The 23,733-nt window shown below is 36.9% G+C and overlaps 1 protein-coding gene across 7 annotated transcripts in view; it reads left to right on the forward strand.

The window, feature by feature from the left end:
* NALCN (sodium leak channel, non-selective) overlaps positions 1 to 23,733 on the forward strand; it is a 317,181-nt gene that overhangs the window by 141,659 nt on the left and 151,789 nt on the right. For all 7 annotated transcript variants that reach the window (XM_053890708.1, XM_053890599.1, XM_053890639.1 and 4 more), the window contains 2 exons: positions 12,583 to 12,750; positions 19,186 to 19,377. In XM_053890708.1, the coding sequence (XP_053746683.1) occupies positions 12,583 to 12,750; positions 19,186 to 19,377 (360 nt within the window). The remainder of the gene's footprint in view (positions 1 to 12,582; positions 12,751 to 19,185; positions 19,378 to 23,733) is intronic.

The raw sequence follows: 23,733 nt of genomic DNA on the forward strand, positions 1-23,733 counted from the left end.
GGAATTCATTATCCCATTTGATTCTTAAAATAGCTATAATAACAGAAATTCAAGTTTATGGACTTATAGTGATCCAGTATTTAAGGCAATAGCGTTATGTAATGTGTTGGAAAGTTTGTTTTTAAAATAGATCAGAAAAGGCCCTGAGCTTTCAGAGCAATAATTTCTCAAGTTCCCATATAATCCAGGATAATTTCCAAAATCCAAAATGAACCATTGTACCCATGAAAGTCAACTTGCAGTCTACAAAATATCTTTTAAGCATACATTAAGCTCCTCAGCTTCCATTCTATAGCTGGATACCAGTTTTGCCATTTTGGACCAGTTAGCCTAAATTTAAAATTAGTTAAGAAATAGGAAAAAAGTCTCTTTCTTTGTTAGGCTATGTATAAACATAAAAAGGTAAATTTACTCTCTTCTGTAAGAGTTTTCATTTTTAATTCTGACCGAACACAATACATATTATACGTAAAATCACATTTTTATAATGAACGTAATTATATTTTAAATTGGATATTCTCGTCAAGTAATAAAACTTGAACAATACTTTCCTCGTTATGTAAAAATACATAAACATATCTGCGTATCCATTAGGCTGTACCATTAACAGAAATTTATCAGCACAATGTTATGCATAGAAGATTAACAATTTTAAAAAAATTCCTCTCTTAAGAAAGTCACCAACTGATGGGAGAGCAAGCACAATGAAGTGAGCAGTGAAGTCTCTGTTGCATTTTTGTTCAGGAGAGACGTTTGCCTTGTTTAGAACTCCGGGATATCTCTTCGGTTTTCTGTTTTCCTATGACAGCCGTGTGCTTGAAGCAGAATGGCTTTTGTAAAGTGTGGACTCACACTTTCTAGAAAAGTAATTCTGTGTCCCTCTGAGGACATCTGGCTTTATGATATTTGTTAAAATGACATTAAATGAAAGAGCCATTTGTTTTAGTTCCAACAAAATCTGACACTCATATTTCAGCTCATTAATCACAAGAAATGACCAAATTAAGAAAGTAACTCATTGCCATAACAGCAGTTATGATTTCAGATTATCATGAAGTTTAATTTCCTTTTTGGAAAACTTCATTAAATAACTTTCTGCTGGCAATAACTTTTGTGGTACTTTTTTGCCAATGGACGTGGACATTAGTAAGTACACTTTTAGGTGAAAAATCATATAATAATGACATTTTCTACTATTCAGTGACTTTTCAAAAGTTTGCTCTTTAATTATGTAGAATACTGAAAGAACACTGTAGACTAAGAGCAGGTGATTTACAGACACCTGTAGAATGATGCAAATAATCCTTTATTTTGGTGTTATTTAATCTGTATTTCATTTAGGAGAATAGGTTACCTGAATTGAATTTCTCATGATTTTTGTCCTATAATCTTCTTTTGTGACAAATTTGCCTTCATTTTCTCATAATATCCGTTATGTTTCTTTGAAAGTATGAAATAGAGACCACAACAGAAATCTTGGATGATATATTTCAAATATCTTTCCTATATGTGGGTGGTATCTCTACCATTTTATCTTCTCAGACCTGTACGGTACTATCAGCTCATTTATAATTTGTCACCTATAAATGGTCATACATTATTCATCGAATTAAAAGGGCAAAACGATTTCTATTGTCGCATTTATATTATGCATGTCATTTTCCACGTGGTTATTTTTCTCCTTAGCTTCAGAAATTTGGCAGTCATCTTCCTGTTTTACCTGCTAGTCTCACAAATCCAATTACAACTTCTTTTAGAAAACAAGCATTTTATTGACAGTAAATTTCATATATTAAAAAATAAAAAAATTAAAAAAAATTTAAAAAAATGAAAAAGAAAACAAGCATTTTAAATTAATTTCTCCTACTTTTCACCCGAAAAAAATATTTCCTGGAAACAAATGTAATACTGTTTCTTAAAACAACTCTTTTAATTTTTAAATCTGAACTCCATTATTGGTAATATTCATGAGGACAAGAGGGTTTGTTACAGTACATATTAAATTCCATAAGTATTATTACAAAATGAAAATTTGGAGAAGAAGTGATGGAATGTGATGCTTAAAGAACTCATATAACCTGCATTCCTGAAAATGTTACTTAAACTCTGCCATGGTGACATCAAACCAGATATATCTATAGAATATGCATTTTCGACAGGGGTGAAAACACCTCTAAAGAGGTAAAAATTGGTTCTTAGAGAGGCCAAAAATTCTTAATTTTTCTATTTATAGAGCAGAGATAGGTACATGACATGTGTAGATAGATAGATAGATAGATAGATATAGATATAGATGCATATATATATATATATATATATATATATATATATATATCTTTGATATTAAAATTCCATATGGGGTGGTGATTGGGAAGAAAATATCTAAAATGACTCCTGGTTGGGGAGGAGGGGGTGATTAAAAAAAAAGATTGAAAAACACTTATTTAAAAAAATTATAAGGAGAAAGAAATATTTTGTTTTCTGCATGCATTATTTCCAAGTTGTTTCAAGTAATTTGACAAGAATGTTTATGGAGAGTTTATCGCACTCTTAACAAGTCTTACCTTCCCTCTTAAAAAAGAAGGTGAGTTTCAACTTGTAAACACTCACACATTGTGTGATGTACTGCAAAGATGAGAGCCAGAGGAAGGGTCCCAGGGTGCCCTGTCCATATGGGGGCTGCAGAGCGAGGCACCACAGCAACAGTGAGTGCATCCCCCGGCCAGGAATGGCAAGTGGGGGCCCACCCTTCCATGGGTTGCAGTGCTGACTGCCTGGGATTTATAGAAAGTCCGAGACTGGACGCATTTCTAGATGATTCTTATGGGCAGTTCTTCCAAGTAGTTGGGTTCTGCAGAAAGCCCTTTTGTATGGCCAACAGCATGACCCTGGCAAGTTCCTCCCCTGTCCGGCTATTGTCAAGGCTCAGTTCACCAACACAAGCTTGTGCCATCCACTGAGAAGGGTGGCTATAGCTTTCCCTTGCCTCTGATACTATTAAACTGTTACATTCCTCTGAAGTGAAATCTTGGCACTAAACCCTCTAGCTTACACTAAAATAGCCAATGAGCATGTAAGCTAATTTAATTTTTCTAAACCCCTCTTTTAGTTCCTGACGTAGTTCTTCCCTATACCAGAATAACCCATAGTTACAAGTTACATATATTTTCATTTATCACATTTTTCACAAAAATTTACCACTTTGGGATTACTGTTTTTCAGAAGTAGAATGTTAGACTTTAATAATTAACAAATTATGTTTAAAATGAGGTATTGATCCCATGAGTATTGAAATCAGGAACTCTAGTAGGAAAATTAGTGGGAATATAGTACTTACATATAATCACATAACAATTTGCTAAATCTTGTTCTAGTTGCTCTTAGTAGGTTTGAAAAGCATATAAGTTTCCCCACTAAGCAAATAATAATCCAAATGGATCCGGGTGCATATTTAATTATGAATTCTGATCTTTTAAAGAGATCATACCATCTGTCTTTTTCATAGCAAATGCAAAGTTACTAAAGTGATTAATTGTGCTTATATATAATTTGATTATCTATTTGGACATATTTCAGGTATTTATTACTAGTTGCCTACTTTTAAAAAAAAAACACTTTGATATGGATTTCATTCTTTCCTTTGGAATGAAACTCTGAAAATGCAGGTGAAACTTAGAGATGGATGTGTGGGTGCCTGTCACTGCTCACTCTGCTAATACGACAGCCAGGTCAGGCTGCACATTGGACCTTTAGGACACACTTGGCTGTGTTTCAGTTTCTCCAGGGATCCCCCGAGTGTCTGGAGGACTTTTTCATATTGTTACAAGCCTGGGCTGGAAAAGACTCGTCCATTTATTTGGACTTATTTCAGAGATTTGGGTCCTCTGTTGCCTGGGCCTGACCCTGTGAAGAAGTTATACCTGCCCACTGTAGTCACTTGTAGTCCAGAGAGAGCCAGAAGAATGCCACTGACTTTGATGAGCCAGAAAAGGAGCCTTGCTAGAAGTTGTATTACTTCCAGGTAGAGGGGGTTTGAAATGGATTCCACCAGCCCATGAGAGTCCTGACATGGGGCAGCTCCCTCCTTCATGCCCATCAGAGAAGCCATGGGTTGTTAAGTCACTTACCACAAAAACCGCAGTGCTCCCTACTACTCCTCATTTATCATTGCTCAGGAAAGCATAAAGGACAAACAAAAAGCAAACATGTAGTCATGAACAAGCAAAGAAAAATTATTCTCATAAAAGGGACCCAGAAACTGAAGATGAAACTCAGAAATCCAAGATGAATCAGTACAGGAGTCTCCCAATCAAGTACAACTGATGGAAGACATAGCAGGGTTTTGTTTTGTTTTGTTTTTTAAATGTCTCAAGCACTGGCAATTGACGCACAAAACAAATTTTCTGACACTTTGGCTAAAATTTTCAAAAAATGAACTGAAAAAGGGTGTGGCTGATGTTGAGAAAGAATTATTTTTTTTAAGTTTTTAAATATTTATTTTTGAGAGAGAGAGACAGAATGTGAGCAGGAGGTGGGCAGAGAGAGAGGGAGACACAGAATCCAAAGCAGGCTCCAGGCTCTGACCTTTCAGCACAGAGCCTGACATGGGGCTTGAACCCATGAACCGTGAGATCATAACCTGAGCCATAGCCTGATGCTCAACCAACTGAGCCACCCAGGTGCCCCAAAAAAGAATGATTTATACAGGAGATCAAGTGGAGGGAGAACAATCAAGGAAATGGCAAAAATCATGAGGGGGAAAAAGCAAAAGAGACTAGATACTTCAATGTGACTAATATATTAGCCCCTGGAGGAAAAAGAGAATGGATAGAAGAAAAGCAATAATAAATGACATAGAAAAATGTTCCTCAATTGAGGAAAAGCATAAATCAGTAGACCAAAAAGAGTCACTAAATCTCAGGGTGATGAAATGAAAAAAAAAAAAAAAAAGATAACATTCCTAGACATACGCTGGTGACCTTCCTTGGTTGCAAACATTAAAAAAAAATTTTTTTAAGCCTCTGAACAAGTTTAAATAACATGTGAAAACAAGATAAATACACTGCATCAGATGATTCATCTATAATATTGGAACATAGAAGGCAGTGAAACAATATTTGTATAGACCGTTAAGAGGAAAGAATCTGTATGCAGCCAGAATTGCCATGTCCGTGTTAAAAACGCATTTTGGATAGAGAAGGTTTAAGAGAGTATGCAACCTGTGATATTTATCTGAGCAAACTACTCCCAAGTATGCTAATCCCAAGTGTATTAGAGAAATAGAAAAGGAAAGGTAGATCAGAGAAGCTGACAAGGAAAGAAAAGAGGTAGGTATTAGATCCAAATGAAAGATGATTTTTAAAAAGATGCCAAATAAGAATTTTGAGGGAAAAAAAAGAAATAATTATGGTTCAAGAAACTTAAAGTAAAGTGTAAACAATCTCAGCAAAAGCAGGATTTAGGAAGGGGCATGACACCCATGGAGCATGGGGTGATAGAAGCATGCTATGAAATTTGTGGATGGGTGGGGGTGTGAGGGATGGGTGAGCAAGCAGATTTATGTGGGAGAGAGAGGAGCTTATAATTATTTCATATTAATGCGATAATAAAAAAGATAGATTGATTTCTGACAGTTGGGAATTGAACCGTGGGATTAGAAAAGCAGTGTAGAATGTCCAAATTAACAATGGGGAGAAAGAAATCAGCAACAGTTTGACCAGGTCAGAAAAGACAAGAAAAAGTTAAAAGATGAAATAGCAGTGACTTACAAAAAAACTGGAAAGAAGACCAAGTCTAATTTTGATACATTAAATGTGTACAGGTTGAATTTTCTTATCAAAAGACATAGAAAATCCAATAAAGCTTAAACACAAACTCAGATAGTATATTGATAATAGGAAACACATACAAGGTGGCCCTAAAAGGTGGCTGAGAATCATGTCTCTATGAAACAAGTAAAAGTGACATCTAAAATATTAAAACATTGTAAATGCTTAGCAGAACATGCAAAAGATTAAGGGATATTCTCAAGGCCAAAAACTGATGTGTGATTTGAGTGTGGAACATGAGATGGACACTAATGCCAGTGGCTACCCTCCAGGCATTTGCATATCCTTGTCACCTAAAACTTGCCATTTTAAGAGCTATAACCAGTGTAGAAGAAGAGGCTGTGAACATGAGGTGCCAGAACAGAGACCCCCACATAACATAGGACACATGGAGTCTGTGCTTCAATGAAAAAAGGATAAAGTCCATCCTCAGGAGGATGTGATGAGGAAAACTTCAATCTTGACATTGACTCCAGATGGATAGAAAAAGAATAAGCTTTACTGTAAATGAGTCAGCACAAGCCCGCCCTCACATGGACTTGGAGTTCCCATGGGTTGTACCTACTTTCAAAGATGAGATCATTCTTATTTTATTTAAGAAATTATCAATCATGCAAAAGATAGAAAACTCCAAAGTAAGTCTGATAAAGCTACCATAAGCTTAACCAAATCCTGATAATGGTAGGGCAGGTAAAATTATAGACGAATTTCATATATAACAATAGCTACAAATATTATAAATAAAGTGCTATTCAATAAAGTCCAGCAGGCTAGCATTACCATCTAAGATTTATTCCAGGAATACATAAATGGTCAACATCAAGGACTTGTGTGATATATCCCATTGCCTCAATGAATTAAAAGCTAAAATCCTGTAAGTAGAACAGGAAGTGAATGGAAGTCCTTAAACATGGTAGCAATTAATTACCAAAACCCACTGCAACCATTATATATGAAGGCTGGAAAACTTTCTTTGAAAGTAGGAGCACATTATAGATTCTTTTTGCCACTTCATTGGGTAGTGTATAACTGTACAGCTGTACCATTATAGCTAATGAATTAATGCAAACTCCAAAATAAGTCTTGAAAAACAAATCTTATCTTCATTTGCAGATAAAATGTACATATTTTTTTAAAATCCAGGAGATAATATTTAAAATATTAGAATTAATAGAAGAATCTAGTATGGCAGGTATAGAAAATCAATATAGATAAATCAGTATCTTTTTTCTCCACTGGAACAACTAGGTGGAAATGGTAAAAAAATAAAAAGTAAAAAAGGTAAAAAAACCACATTTGAATTAGTTATTGGAATATTAAATTCATAGAAATAAATTTCACAAGCAAACAATAACATCTTTGTGGGGGAAATTTAGAACACAGATTTATCAAAGAACACAGTCCAAATGAATAGAAAACAGTGTGTTCTTGGATATGAAGCCTCGATAGTAATCCTTCTGAAGTCCATTTTTGTTTTAAAAGGTAAGGAAAAAATTTAAAAAGATAAATATAGATATATGTGACCATATACAATCTAGAGTGCTTGTAGAACTAATGCCACCAAAGTTAAAAATCAAACTAATGACTAGAGAAAAAATATTTGCAGTTCATATAGTGGGCAAAGATTAATGTCCTTAATATCAGCAACTCCAAAAACTGATAAGAAAGACAAAACACCACCATAGAAAATTGGCAAGGTTATGAACAGGAAAATTGTTTTAAAAAGAAAAATCCAAATGATAAATACATATATGAACAGATAAGCAAAGGTTTGATTAAGTTTGATTACATCTGGTGATTCTTCAGATTTAGGACAAGAAACCCTTTCCTACCTTGCTGGAAGGCAGAAGACTTACTATAGCATTTTAAAAGTAATCCCTTAATATTTTCTAAAATATCAAATATGCAAACCTGTCCTTTGCCCCAGCAATGCCAGCTTTGAGAATCTATTCATAGACATAAAAGCCCAATAAAATACTGGTATTGCATAAGGATAGTTAGTGCAGTCTTGTTTTAGAAGTAGCAAAGTGCTTAACCATTTTTCCTGATGATTCCTTATCAAGGAAGTACCACCCTTCAATAAATCAGTAAGGAAAATGTTGAATTAAGTAAACACTGAAGATTTCTGGGTAAGATGGCATAGTAGGAAGACCCTAGGCTCACCTGATCCCACAGATACAACTAGATAACACACACATTAGTGTAAATAATCCAGAAAACAACCTGAGGACTGGCAGAACAGAGTCCCCACAACTAAATGTAGAGAAGAGGCCATATTGAAGAGGGTAGGAAGGGTAGAGACATGGTCAAGAGCTAAATGACCTTGAGAACTGTCCATGGGAGGGAGGGATGCCTGGGCATGGAAAGCAAAGAGTAACAGACCCTCACACCAGGCATCCCAGGTACAGGGAGCCTGCATAGGAAGAGGAATCTTTGTAATTTGACTTTGGGAACCAGAAGGGCCTAATTTCAGTAATTCTTACAATCAGTAGGATGTAAGGATTGAAACTTTAAAAGTCAATAGGCTCCACTCTGGGAGGGCCTGGAAGGCAATAGGAAAATGACTCCCCACCCTTAAAAGGACAACACAACAAACAGCCCCAGGGAGATACAGCATAGAAGCAGCAGTTTGAAAAACATCTGGGATTTATGGAAGGGACATTTGTTTACTAATCTCAGACCATGTGCTAGAGGGGCAGGGGTCTTTAGGAGACTTCAAGAACAAAAGAGCTGGCAGACACCAATTCCTTCCCCCACCCCCTAGCTCAGGCATTTGTATACCTGTAAGACAACACTCTCTACCTAATTTGTTAACAGTGTGCCCCACCCATGCTTCTTTTGTAGACCTGCCCCCTTCAATACACTCTTGACTGGAGCCCAACCAAAGCAGTGCCACAGCCTGGCAGTATGTAAACAGCCCCAACAGGGGCCAGCACCACCCCAAAGTGACTCCTACCCTGGGGAGAGGGGAAGATAACTACACACACCAGTCTGACTGTGGCACCAGCACTGGGTTAGGGGCAGACATCTTCTCTGACTGCTGGTCCTACCCATCAATGAAAACTTTACGGGGGACAAGACAGGGGAAGCACCCTACAGTTTGGTGCTACTGCATCTCTGGCAAAACCTGGTCTGACTCAACTCAAGTCCAAGGTGGCCCCAGCCCAGCCCACTAACAACACAGGGACCCAACCCTGCCCAAAACAGGCAAAAAGAGCAATTGGAGATGACTAGACTGAAGGCAAAAAAGACTCAGCCATAACACTAGGGCACACACAACATAATAGAAGATACCCTTGAAGCACCAAGTTCTGGTGAGCAGGGGACATTGTACGGCAGGGCACTACAGGAACTCTTCATGAGGCCACTACTTCCAAGAGAGATGTAGCTTACTTTCCTAACACATAGAAGCAGACCCAGAGAGTTAGGCAAAATGAGGATTCAGAGGAATATGTTCCAAATGAAAGAACAGGACAAAATTACAGCAAGAGAGTTAAATGAAATGGAGGTAAGTAATATGCCTAATAAAGAATTTATAGTCATAAAGATACTCACTAGAATTGAGAAAAGCATGGAAGACTTCAGTGAAGAGGTCCCTAACAAAGAGAAAGAAAACATAAAAAGAACCAATCAGAGATAACAAACGCAATAAATAAAGTTAAAAATACACTAAATGGAATAAGTAGACTAGAGGAAGCAGAAGAATGGATCAGCGACCTGAAAGACAGGAGTGTAAAGCAATCAAGCTGAACAGGAGAGAGAAAAAATAATAATAAATTAAAATAGACTTAGGGAACTCAATGACACCATCAAACATAATAACATTTACATTATAAGGATCCCAGAAGAAGAGAGAGAAAGGGGGGCAGAAAATTTACTTGAAAGAAAAAATAGCTGAAAATTTGGAGGAGGAAACAGAAATACAGATCCAGGAGGTAAAGAGCCCTAAACAAAATCAACCAAGGAGGTCCACATTAAGACACATAATAATTAAAATGGCAAAAAAGTAGTGACAAATAAAGAACTCTATAAAATCAGTATAAAATCAGTGAAAGAAAACCATTACATACAAGGGTAACCACATAAGGATATCAGATGATTTTTCAGCAGAAACTTTTCAGCCAGAAGGGAGTGTCCTAATAGATTTAAAGTGCTAAAAGAAAAAACCTGTAGCCAAGAATACTATATCCAATAAACCTATCATTCCGAGTAGAAGGAAAGATAGAGTTTCCTAAACAAACAAAAATTAAAGGAATTAATGATCACTAAACCAGCTCTACAAGATATGTTAAAAAGGATTCTTTGAGTGAAAAATAAGACCCTAAGTAGGAGTAATAAAAGTAGGGAGAACAGGGGCGCCTGGGTGGGTGGCTCAGTCATTGAGGTCCGACTTTAGCTCAGGTCATGCTCTTGCAGTTCGTGAGTTCAAAACCCACCTCAGGCTCTGTGTTAACAAAACAGCTCATAGCCTGGAGCCTGCTTCAGATTCTCTCTCTCTCCCTCTCTCTCTCTCTCTCTCTCTCTCTCCCCCCTTCCCCTGCTCATGATCTGCCTCTCTCTGTCTCTCAAAAATAAATAAATGTTAAAAAATTTTTTAAAAAAATTAGGGAGAACAAAAGCAGTAAAATTAAGTATATCTATACAAATTGGTCAAGGGATTCATAAAATAAAAGGATGTAAAGTATAACACCATACACATAAAAATGTGTAAGGGAGCAGAGTAAAGAATGGGTTCAAACTTAAGCAACCATCAACTTAATATAGACTGCTATGTGCATAAGATTTTAGATACAAACATAATGATAACCAAAAACCAGTAATAACTATGTAAAAAATAAAGAGAAGGGAGTCCACATATGTCACTAAAGAAAGCCAGCAAACAGAGAAGATAGCAAGAGAAGAAAGGAACAGAGAATAACTACAAAAACAACCATAAGACAAGTCACAAAATGGCAGTAAGTACATACCTATCAATAATTACTTTGAATGTAAATAGCCTAAATGTTCCAATCAAAAGACACAGGGTGACAGAATGGATAAAAAAGCAAGACCCATCTGTATGTTGCCTATAAGAGACTCATTTCAGACTTAAAGACATATGGACATGGAAAGTAAAGGGATGGAAAAGCATTTATCATGAAAATAGAAGTGGAAAGAAAGCTAGGGTAGCAGTACTTATATCAGACAAAATAGACTTTAAAACAAAGACTATAACAAGAGACAAAGAAGGACACTATAGAATCATAAAGGGAATAATCCAACAAGAAGATATAACAATCGTAGATATTTATGTATCCAACATGGAAGCTATCCAACTTTCTGACACAATTGAGACTGTTGAAAAGAGACTGTATTTTTCCCACTGCATAGTCTTGTCCCTTTTGTCATAGATTAGTTGACCATGTAATCATGGGTTTATTTCTGGGCTCTCTATTCTGTTCTGTTGATCTATGTGTTTATTTTTGTGCCAGTATGATGCTGTCTTGATTACTACCTCTTTGTAGTCTATCTTATAATCTGGGACTGTGATGCCTCCTATTTTCTTCTTTTTCAAGATTGCTTTGGCTATTCAGGATTTTTTGGGTTCCATAAAAATTTTAAGGTTGTTTGTTCTAGTTCTTATACTTCTTCCTTACCAATTTGGATGCCTTTTATTTCTTTTTCTTGCCTTATTGCTGTGGCTTGGACTTCCAGTACTATGTTGAATAAAAGTGGTGAAAGCGGACATCCTTGTTTTGTTCCTGATCTTAGGGGGAGACTTCCCACTTCTCAACTTTGGGTATGATGTTAGCTGTAGGTTTTTCACATATGGCCTTTATTATGTAATATGAGTAAGAAAAAAATCCCTTCTGATGCTCTGTGTTGGCCAAGAATAAGAGAGGGGAGCTCTCCACTACTCCTATTTTCCAGTAAATCATCTGGTATCTTCTCAGAGGGATATGTTTGACTAATTCCAACACCCACTCTTGTGCTCTTTAATTATAAGTTAATTTTATATTACACACTTTCATTCCAGTTGCAAACTTTTTTATAAAATGAGTATTTTTACCCATTGGACAAGTAAATGAAAAATAACATGCTGTGTTTATGAGTACTTTTTATAATATTGGTATTAGTAATAGCAAATTCATAGAATTAATGTGATAGATTAAATGGTTATACTAATTTATTAATATAGTAATATGCATTGTTAATTTTCTTAATATTCTAGGCATAAATCATATTAATATATTAATTTATGTGTGCATATACACACACATAATGCTTGATATAGAATCCATATTTCTTTGCTTGTTTATGTGGCCCAAAACATAAATTAGATCTACACTTTTTTATTTTAGTTTGATGATGCTTAGTAAGATGCAAGTCATTTTACAATATGCCATATGCATTATAGAAACTATCTTTAGAAAATATAAAGTTTGGAAAAATGCACACTTTCTGTGTATACAGAATTTAATAAATGACGATGACTTTTAAATAATATCAGATAGTGAATAATAAAGAAATAATACCACTTAGAAACATTTAACATTTTAACACGTTTTACTGATTGCTTTAGATGTTTTTGGTCTTCTGTGTTCTAGCTGGTGTTTTTCTAAACCATTTTCTTTATAACATGTCATTCTAGATTGTTGTGGGCTTTTCATTTTATATAGCAGCAGCTGAGATTTACACACTAACAAATGTATGAGGCATTTTGAAATAAATTACAGTTTTACGTTCCAATTTCCCTGTCTCTCTGTTCCTCCAGGTGGCTTTTACAGTACTTTTTGATTTGGAAGCACTTCTGAAAATATGGTGTCTGGGATTTACTGGATATATTAGCTCATCTCTCCACAAATTTGAGCTACTGCTAGTAATTGGAACTACTCTTCATGTATATCCAGATCTTTATCATTCTCAGTTCACATACTTTCAGGTAATATGAATAACGTCTATTTGTCAGTAGAATTTGTTTCTTTCCAGAGGAAATACCAGTTATGTAATAATAACTATACATAATTATATTAAATAGTTATATACAATTATTATATAATAAACACAAACTTCAGATAGGCCCAGCGACATCTTCAGTGCCAAAAATAGTGCATTCATAAATTATAGCATTGTTTTTAAAACTTCTGAAAATTCACAGTGGAGATGTTTTAGATGAAATTTTCTCCTAAGCTGAAAAAAGATGCATTCCAACTTCACTGACTTTATTTGTTAGAGATTCCAAAGCTGTTATTTTCAGAGCAGTTTTAACTTCAGCTGCCAGACTGCAACCTGAAAGTCTATACTTCTGATACCTGGGGAAAGGACATGAAAATATAATTCACAGAAATGATAACAAATATCCTGCAACACATGGGTTAAAAGGTAGGCCTCTAGTAATCATTGCCAAACATACTGAAATCACAAAGGATATATGGTTCAAGCTTTCAGTACATCAGCATCTTTGGACATAAGCCCTTTGTCATTTGTTGGGTTATATCCTTAGGCTTGGTTATAATAAGTGAGATGAGTAGGGCAAGAGATATATACATGTTTAAAACTCTTGGTACAAAATATACTTCCCAATTATGCCATTGTATGCTCTTGGGCACTGCTGTCTAGATTCACAAAATCAACATGAGTATTTAATATATATGTTTGATAATTATAGGAAATATGCTTGATAATCAAAACAACAAAATATCTTTTATAGACCTATTAAGTTAACCAAGTTAAGAAAAATATTGGTCCCGGGGCACCTGGGTGGCTCAGTCAGTTGAGCTTCTGACTTTGGCTCAGGTCATGATCTCTCACTCTGTGAGTTCAAGCCCTGTGTTGGGCTCTGTGCTGACAGCTCAGAGCCTGAAGCCTGTTTCAGATTCTGTGTCTCCCTCTCTCTCTGACCCTCCCCCATTCATGTTCTGTCTCTCTCTGTCTCAAAAATAAATAAAAACATTTTAAAAATTAAAAAAAAATATTGGTCCCTATTTCAGCAAGGATACATATACAAAATATATTTATGGCTTTAAAATTTCTATACTTTCTCACAGATAATTTTTTAGTGAGAAGTTAGAAATAGAGTAATCTTTGAATCTAAAGATATTTATTTGAGAATTGTTTACAAGATTAAAAAAATGAGAACTTTTAAAATGGTAAACATTTGAGGAATAGCTTAGCAAGTCATATGCGAATTTGACCACAAAAATAATGACAATGATGAATTTGTAATTACTCAGAGACATGATTAAAATAATATGATTATATTTTATTTAAACACAAAACAGTATAAAATTACATAACATATATATGTTATATGTATGTATATCTATAGCTATATATTTATATGTAAAATACCTATAAATGGAAAAATGACAGGAAAGAAATAAACCAAATTATTACAGATTATTAACAGTCATTATGTCTAGTTTTTTATATTAGTCAATTTTTCCCAAAATACCTAAAATTAGCATGCAAGGTTCTAATAGTTTTATATATATATAGACATAGTCACATAGTATGAAACTCAGTGAGTTTGCAACTTTTTTTTAGTTTATTTTTTGAGAGAGAGAGAGAGAGTAGGGGAGGGACAGAGAGAGGGAGAAAGAGAGAATCTTAAGCAGGCTCCACACTGTCAGCACAGAGCCCGATGTGGGCCTTGAACTCACAAACTGTGATTTCATGATCTGAGCTGAAATCAAGAGACAGAACGCTTAACCAACTGAGCCACCCAGGTGCCCCGAGTCTGCAACTTTAATGTTATCTTTGATTCTGGATTATAATCGATAACAGTTTAATTTATGTTAATGGTTAAGTGATTTTCATTTGTATCTCTCTCTGTTTGACCATGTTTATATTTCCCTAATGAAATAATTAAACACTGCCTGGATTGTTTTGTGGAGAAGCTTAAGTGTCACAAAGATTTTTGCACATTCACATATAAGAACTGACTTGAGCAGATTGGCTCTTCGTGGGTCCACTTTGATCTCCCTTGTGGGTCCTCACATTTCTCATCTGACATGGCCTTTCCTCATTGTGTTGGCGGTGAATTTCACATTTTCGTATTTAAGTGAAGTCAACGGTTTAGTACAAAATGACTCCCTTTATAACATCAGTTATCTCTGAGAGCAATCATTGGTTTTCTTCATCTATTTATTCAAATGATATTTACTGAGCACCTACTATGTGCCAGGCACTGTTCCAGAAACAGAGGACAGAGGTAAATATGCAGGGAAGAGCCCTAGCTCAGTAAGCTTACATTCTAGAGGGCAAATAGTTCACAAACAAGGATACAAAAGAATGTGGAATAAAGTTCTAGAAATGCAGTAAAGGAGAAACAAGGGTGAAAAGGATGGAGATTGAGGGTGGGGTGCTATTTTAGATAGGTTGCTCATGGCAGCCCTCTCTGAAGAAGTTGCTTTTGAGCAGAGACTGAGTGAAATGAAAGGGCAAGCCAAGAGAACCACAGGGCAACTGTCCTGAGGTGGAAACATGCTTGCTGTGTTTGAAGAATAGCACAAAGGCCAGCATGGTTGGACTGGAATGAGCATAGAGCACCATTGTCCTGTAGGAAGAAATAAAGTGTTGCAAAATGCTACAGCTCTGATGTACCGGATAATTATGATGACGTCAGTTGGGATTTATTGTGCATTTACTATGTGCTGGGCACTGGGCCGAGAGCATCATGCTATTGGTTAGGCACCACAATCCTGGGAGACAGAGAGCATGCATGCAAGCTGAAGTGCTAAGACACTTGATAACTTGCTCAAGACCACATAACTAACAAGTGATGGAAACGCATTACTAAGAAATTTAATTTCATAGTCCATATTCTTGGCCATACAATTTCTGAAGTATCTCACTTGTAATTAGCAGAGTGATCTTGAAGAGATAGACTTAGAAATGTGACCAGGAAAATATGCTTTGGAAATAACCACAAAATGTTCTGCAGTGCTTATCTTTGAGAGTGTGGTTTACTTTATTTCCTGTCTGTGGAAGCACCAAATCAAAAGGGTTTATTGGGTAAACAGAGTGAAAAGCATATTTATCCCCAAATAGATGAAAAGGCGTAACTAGAGTCACTGATAAGGACTTTGCCTTTCCAAGGATGCAGGCTTTCCCCTTTGAAAATGCTGATCAAATCGGCCATGTAGGAATCATGTTAAGTTCTGCTTCTTCCAACTAATGAAATTTTAATTTATCAAAATTGCACAGATGTGCATAGGATGTTTTATTAGAATTTGGGATAAGGCTCAAAATTACTTAGGCAATCTTCTTTTTTTTTTTAAGTTTATTCATTTTAGAGAGAGAGCATGAGCAGGGGAGGGGCAGAGAGAGAAGGGAGACACAGAATCCAAAGCAGGCTCCAGGCTCCAAGCTGTCAGCACAGAGCCGGACGTGGGGCTCGAACTCACGAGCTGAGGTATCATGACCTGAGCTGAAATCAGACACTTAACCAACTGAGCCACCCAGGCGCCCCTAGACAATCTTTTAAATATGATTTTAATACAAGTGGAGAGAACACACTGTATTGAAAGTTGAGCTATAAGCCAGTTAAATTGTTCCTGTAAACTTGCTCATTTTAGCTATTAACAATTAGATACTGAATCATTTATATCTGAGAATAACAAATCTGATAAGAATGTGAAATCCTTCCATATAATTATTCAGGATATTAATATGAATGTGAATATTTTAATAGTTCTTATGATAAAGCTATTTGCTTATTACTTGGAAAGATGACCTGAGTGTAATATGTTCGGATTTGGGAATATATATAAATTCAAGCAGAAAACTGGTAGCTTAACCATGTATATAGCATAATGTTTACTCGGAACAACATGATTTTTCACATGAATTTTCTTTTTTCAGTATTGCAAGGAGGAATTAAAATTAGGAAGAAGAAAATATACATTTTCTCAACTTCTTTACATGTGTGTCCATTTAGTTTACTAGTCATGTGGCTACATTTGGATTCTGTAGACACTCCTATTATTTCACCACAATATATTCTGTTAATTCAAAGTCTAAAGAAGTAAGAGTGTCTTCAAGTATAGCATGATGCAGAAGCTAAAATGGTATCACAGGGGCTCAGTCTATTTCCTCACTCACTTTTCTTCTGTGTCAGTTATTCCTAAGCTAGCTTTGCTCCATGTAGTGGCAAAGATGGCTCCCAGAGCTCAAGATTTCTGTGGTGCTCACAGTAATGTGAATTGGGAATGAAAAATGGCACACCTCTTACAGGTCCAACAAAAGTTTTGAGGATGACTCAGGTCATCGTGAATACTCCCTCCCGGCCTGGATCATGGGCATCACAGAGTCCCTTCTGGTCCTCATGGACCAGGAGTGGAGCAGGAATGATTTGTCAAAAGAAAATCAGGAACAGTAGGAAGCTAGGGATGCTGGAAAAATCCAAACATATGTTATTTTATATGTGTAAAAATTAAATCTAGGTTAAAATTTTTTTAATGTTTATTTTTGAGAGAGAGAGAGAAAGAGAAGGAGAGAATGAGCGGGGGAGGTGAAGAGAGAGTGAGATACAGAATCCGAAGCGGGTTCCGGGCTCTGAGCTGTCAGCACAGAGCCTGACACTGGGCTTGAACCCACTAACTGTGAGATCATGACCCAAGCCGAAGTCAGACACTCAACCAACTGAGCCACCCAGGCACCCCTAAAAACTAGGTTTTAAAAGCATTTCCTGCTCTTACTCTATTGAAGAGTATTTATTTTCTGCTACTAAAAAGCATTCACAGTCACCTTAAGCTCTCATCGAACCATCTTGGACAACCTTTCCACTTACCATAGTTTATTTGTGCCAAGACCATAGTTTTCCTGTTTTCCTATTTCCTATCTCTAAATCTCTAAATCTGGAATCTGTCTTATAATCAGTGGTATGCCATTCTTTAATTGGAAGCACTTTTTATTTTTCAGAGGCACATATAAAAATGTTGACATCTCAGACTTAATGAAAAATTGCTACTTTTCCATGTTTTATATTTCAACCTTGAATTACATACTAAATTATACTTTTAATCTTATAAATATGCCCTTAGGAGCTTTGCCTTTATATTATACTCCCTCTGTAATTTATAAACATTGAATCTTATTTGTCCAACACAATGTTTGGCACATAATAATTAATCAGTATTTGTTAAAGTGAAGAGCAAGTGAATTTATTAATCAGTAAGCTATGGAGAGTTGCCTTTATATATATGCAAAACATCTAAATATATGTGTGTGTATTTAGATATAACAAAGATCTAAAAATGCAAGTCTTACATAAGACAGAAGTTTGTTTCTCTCCAGTAGTTGGTGGGTGTCCAGGGAAAGTAGGTGGCTCTGCTCCACACAGTCATGCAGGAAGCCTGCCTATTGAGGTGGATTGAATCTGTTAGCTTCCATACAAGGCTTCCATTTCTGGTCCAAAGGGACTACTCCATTCATTTCAATTTCCCTGCCAGAGGAAAGCATAAAGAGTATCCAGGGCAAGTTTATTTAATTAAATGTGCCAAAAGTTGCAAAAATTGCTTCTTTTCATGTTCCTTACATCTGAACTTAGTCGACTGGCCACATCTAGCTATAAGTGGGGCTGGAAAATGTAGTCTATAGTCCTTGCTAGCCACTTGTTAGGCTAAAATTCTGATAGTTCTATTATTTAAAGAGAGGATAGAATGGATATTATGGTATCACTCTCAGGCATAAGTAAGGACTCTTTGATAGTGGATTCTTGAAAGAAAAAGTCTATATGTACAATAATATATAGGAAGCTTTGTTTTATGAGACATATAGCTAATGTTGGATTAAGCCTTTCATCTACATTTGAACATGAGAAAAATATCAATTGTATTTCAACAATATGTATTAGTTAATAGCACTTTGAGGGGTGCCTGGGTGGCTCAGTCGATTAAGCATGTGACTCTTAATCTCATCTCAGGTTATGATTTCACAGTTTGTGAGATCAAGCCCCATGTTGGGCTCTGTGCTGACAGCACAGAGCCTGCTTGGGATTCTCTCTCTCTGCCCCTCCCCAGCTCGCATGCCCTCTCTCTTTCTCTAAAAAAGAAAGAAAGAAAGAAAGAAAGAAAGAAAGAAAGAAAGAGTAATAGCACTTTGAATTATCACATTATATGTAAAAAAAGCTTTTGTTACCACCATTTTCCTTCATTCATTCAGGATTTATTGAGCTCTGGCTAAAAGGCAGAAAGGCAGGCACTGAGATACACCAAGATCTTAGTTATTGTAGTGTTACTTTTTGTCTGTAGCTACTCACATGGAAAAGTGTGATTTTATGAAGTACTGTGAAAAATGAGGTTTTAGTGTGAACTTGTTTAAGATTCAGTGTGAGTAAATGATCAAGTACATATGTTTTCCTCTCCCACAACAGGTTCTTCGGGTAGTTCGACTTATTAAGATTTCACCTGCATTAGAAGACTTTGTGTACAAGATATTTGGTCCTGGAAAAAAGCTTGGGAGTTTGGTCGTATTTACTGCCAGCCTCTTGATTGTTATGTCAGCAATTAGTCTTCAGATGTTCTGCTTTGTTGAAGAACTGGACAGGTTTACAACGTTTCCAAGGGTAAGGATAAAAACTGCAGTCAATTTAATCCATCATTCCCATTTTAGCAATAATGGTTAACATCAAAATAATATCCCTTTAACAATGGATCAAAAATACTGGCATATTTTTGATAACTTGGAATAATTCAGTTTTAATATTTAAAATGGTCTCTTTTGCAGGGTGCAGGCACTTGAGCCCGTTTTCAACACTGTTAGATTATACCTCAATTGTAAAATTCTGGAAATAGTCTAATAAAATGAGAGGCTAAAACCAGTCCAGTTGAAAGCTAGAGTTCTTAGTACCTATAGATGAAAGTATAGCAGAGTATTTTTTTTTAAGTTTATTAATTTATTTTGGGAGAGACAGAGAGCACAAGTGGGGAGGGGCAGAGAGAAGGAGAAAGAGAGAATCCCAAGCAGGCTCCACACTAGCAGTGTAGAGCCTGACATGGGGCTCAAACTCACGAAATTGAGAGATCATGACCTGAGCTGAAACCAAGAGTCAAGACACTTAACTGACTGAGCCACCCAGGTGCCCTTAGCAGAATCTTAAAATAAAATTTGTTTTTTGTGTCTGTGAAAGTTGACATTTCAAAATCTGTTTCACAGTTCATATATTATTTTTTAATTTTTTTTAATATTTATTATTTATTTTTGAGAGAGAGAGAGACACACACGCACAGACACACACACACACACACACACACACACACACACACACACACAGAGTGAGAGCGGGGGAGGGGCATACAGAGAGGGAGACACAGAATCTGAAGCAGGCTCCAGCCTCTGAGCTGTCTGTCAGCACAGAGCCCTATGCGGGGCTCAAACCCAGGAACTGTGAGATCATGACCTGAGCCAAAGTCAGACGCTTAACCAACTGAGCCACCCAGGTGCCCCTACAGTTCATAGATTTTAATGTCAAGCACAATCTAGAAGGAAGTTTTTGATTTTCTTTTTTTTTTTTTTTCAAGTTAAATAAGCCATATTTTTTTTTTTTTAATATATGAAATTTACTGTCAAATTGGTTTCCATACAACACCCAGTGCTCATCCCAAAAGGTGCCCTCCTCAATACCCATCACCCACCCTGCCCTCCCTCCCACCCCCCATCAACCCTCAGTTTGTTCTCAGTTTTTAACAGTCTCTAATGCTTTGGCTCTCTCCCACTCTAACCTCTTTTTTCTTTTTTTTTTTTTTTTTTTTTTTTAAGTTTTTGATTTTCAATGTAAGAAAATTCATAAACTCTTCAGATTTGAAATGTCTTTGGAAAATTCTCTAGTTTATGCCTCTGCATTATCATCAGGAATTCACTTAGGCTAAAAGAGGAAGTCAAAAATCAATCATAAACAGAATTCATGTAGAAAATACAACCCCTAACCAAGGATTCTGAAATTAACTCCATGTGGAATTAAAAACATGAAAAAATGTAATGACCAAGACAAAAAAATACGTATTTTTTCACCATAAGCTGAAATACCCATTTATATGGGAAGAATAATCTCGGGGTAACAACAGTATATAATTCATTTTTTTAAATTTTTTAATGTTTTATTTATTTTTGAGACAGAGAGAGACAGAGCATGAGTGGGGGAGGGGCAGAGAGAGAGGGAGACACAGAATCTGAAGCAGGCTCCAGGCTCTGAGCTGTCAGCACAGAGCCCGACGCAGGGCTCGAACTCACGAATGGTGAGATCGTGACCTGAGCCGAAGTCGGACATTTAACCAACTGAGCCACCCAGGCGCCCCTAATTCATTTTTTTAAGATAAGCTTTGTGGGACACCTGTATGGCTCAGTCGGTTGAGTGTCAGACTTCAGCTCAGGTCACCATCTCATGGTTTGCAAGTTCGAGCCTGCATTGGGCTCGCTGCTGTCAGCACAACCCACTTCAGATCCTCTGTCCCCCTGTCTCTCTGCCCATCCTCTGCTCATGCTCATTCCCTCAAAAATGAAATAAACATTAAAAAACTAAGCTTTGAAGGCAAAGGTGTCTGTACTCAAAATGGTAGACTTATATAGGCTGGTTATTATTTTTTTTAATATCGTGCTAAATTTGTTATGCATCACCAAGCATTTGTTGAGTGCGTATAAAGAGCCAGACAATTTTGGTGATCTTAGGACAGAAACACGACTATATCCCCAGTCTTCAGGAAATTCTCAGTTGAAGGGCGTGCCAAGTAAGTAAATCCAAAGCATGATAGAGGCAGGCACGAGGTGCTCTGAGAACCCAGAACTAAGATCTGTAACCAGGAATGGAAACGTCTAAGTAGGCTTCTTGGAACAGTCACTAAAGAACAGCTGTACATAGACAATCAAAGTGGAGGAACACAGTGTCCTGGGTTTGGGGACAGAATATGCTAAAGGTCTGCGGTGAGCCTTTCTTGTTCCAGAAAGTAAAGGAGAAAGCAAGGCCAATGGTAAGAGGAGGACATAAGACCAAGGAAGGGTTAAGTTGGATGAAAGTGTGGTTGTATTTAAATGTTCGTTGAGAACAAGCAAGTAGAAGGTGAGGCTGAAGATGTAGGAGACACAGAGGACAATAGCAAAGGGTTCTTGAAGAGGGTATCCAGAGCATAGGCACAAGGATTGCTCTTAGACAAGTGTTGACACGTCCTGCGTGGAGGTGGTGAGGTAGGACAGCAAGCCAAACTGAGAGTCACAGCCAGTCTTTATTTTCCTACTACCACAGTACAAGCCACTGGCTCCCAGGATTCCGTTTTCCACACTGAACAGCACCGGGTGAGTGTCAGATGGGTGAGTGTATTGTGGCAGGAAGAATAGGGAAAAGTGCCTCAGCCGAGGCCTCTTGATGTGACCCTCAGAACAGAAGCACCCAGGCTAGGAATGTGGCTGTTCCTAAGAGCATGGCCACCTGGAGTGGGGGGTGCCAAGTTTCTGCCTGAATCTCCCTCCAGAGACAGACTGTGCACCAAATGTGGTGTGGGGATGGCAGCCCACCCTGCAAGCTTGTGGGGCAGAGCCTCTCCGGTGCCTGGGGTCGGGCCACATAGGATGCTATTGTCCTGGAGCCAGACTCTTCAACAAGAGGCTCAGCTCTTCTTCAGGGTTGGGGGCATGCAAGCAAAGATGACAGTGATGTCACTAAGCCCACCTTCTCTTTGTGTGCCCCATCACTGGGGAAATGAAAATTGCAGAGCGCATCATTCAGACTGACACTGAGACTGTCATTGTCACAGTCCATCTCTGAGCCCAGGTTAATTCAGCACACAGTATTGAAGGCCCACTTAGAGCCAGCCATTGTTCTAGGAACAGGGGATCCTAAAAAGAAAACCACCCCCAGTCCCCTTCTTTATGTACACAATCTTCTCTTAACTTCAAATCTTATCTTCATCTTTTACTGTCTCCTCTAATCTCACATCACCAATTTTATATTTCTTAGCCAAAGCCTCTTGGAGTCAGATGGCTTTTGGAGTTCAGAATATTCTAGATATTTGTACAAGGGTGATATCACTCCCTTCCTGGTTTAATTTGTTTGAGTCAGCACTCTGTAATCAATACACAAATGTTTCTTTAGCAAAACATCAGCCTTTGGGCAAAGAAGAATAAATAAGGACAATAAATAAGTCTTAGGTCAGATTGACTTTCTGCCACTAAATGAGCTACCAAAAAAAAAAAAAAGAAGAAGAAGAAGAAGAAGAAAAGAAAGAGAAATTTTAGGTATTTTCAAGAATTTTTTAATATAATAAGGAGGCATCGCAGATAAGAGTTTGCACTTCTTGTCATACAGATCTGATTTCTTATCACTGCTCCCTCACTTCTTAGCTATATGATACTAGACAAATTAGTCATTAAGCTTTTATTTTTTCACATCTAAAATGTAGGTAACAATAGCATTTTCCTCATACCATTATGTGGATTTAATAATATACCATACATACAAAATATACAAAATCCAACTCTTAGAAACATTTTTAAATGTTATATTCTATATAATACAATATATTTGAAGTCGGTATATTAGATTCTGTATAAAAGATCAGGCTGCTTCAGAGCCACCCGACTTAGCCCCTTGGGATTTGCTCTATTTTCCAGCCATAATAGTAATCAAGTAGCATTACGTTTTCAGGTCTCCAATTACTCAATTGTGCCTTTCTGCCTGATTACTTTGACCATCTTAATGAAAGCAGCCAGGCAGCTATGGGGCCCCCTAATCAGTGATTCCGCAGCTGACGGGGTTGACAGCCTAAATGTGTGAAATGACTAGGAGTAGAATTTTCCTCGCACATGAACGCATTATGCATTAAATCCCTGAAAAATAATCAAATTTTGCAAGAAATGTTGAAAACATTGCAGCTACAAAAAGTAGTCATTATCATTCCCAGTCACATAAAGCATCGTCCGTTGGTGCTACTTG

Source organism: Panthera pardus, unplaced genomic scaffold (genome assembly GCF_024362965.1).
Source record: "Panthera pardus isolate Hobbes unplaced genomic scaffold, ASM2436296v1 HiC_scaffold_1, whole genome shotgun sequence".
NCBI lineage: Eukaryota > Metazoa > Chordata > Mammalia > Carnivora > Felidae > Panthera > Panthera pardus.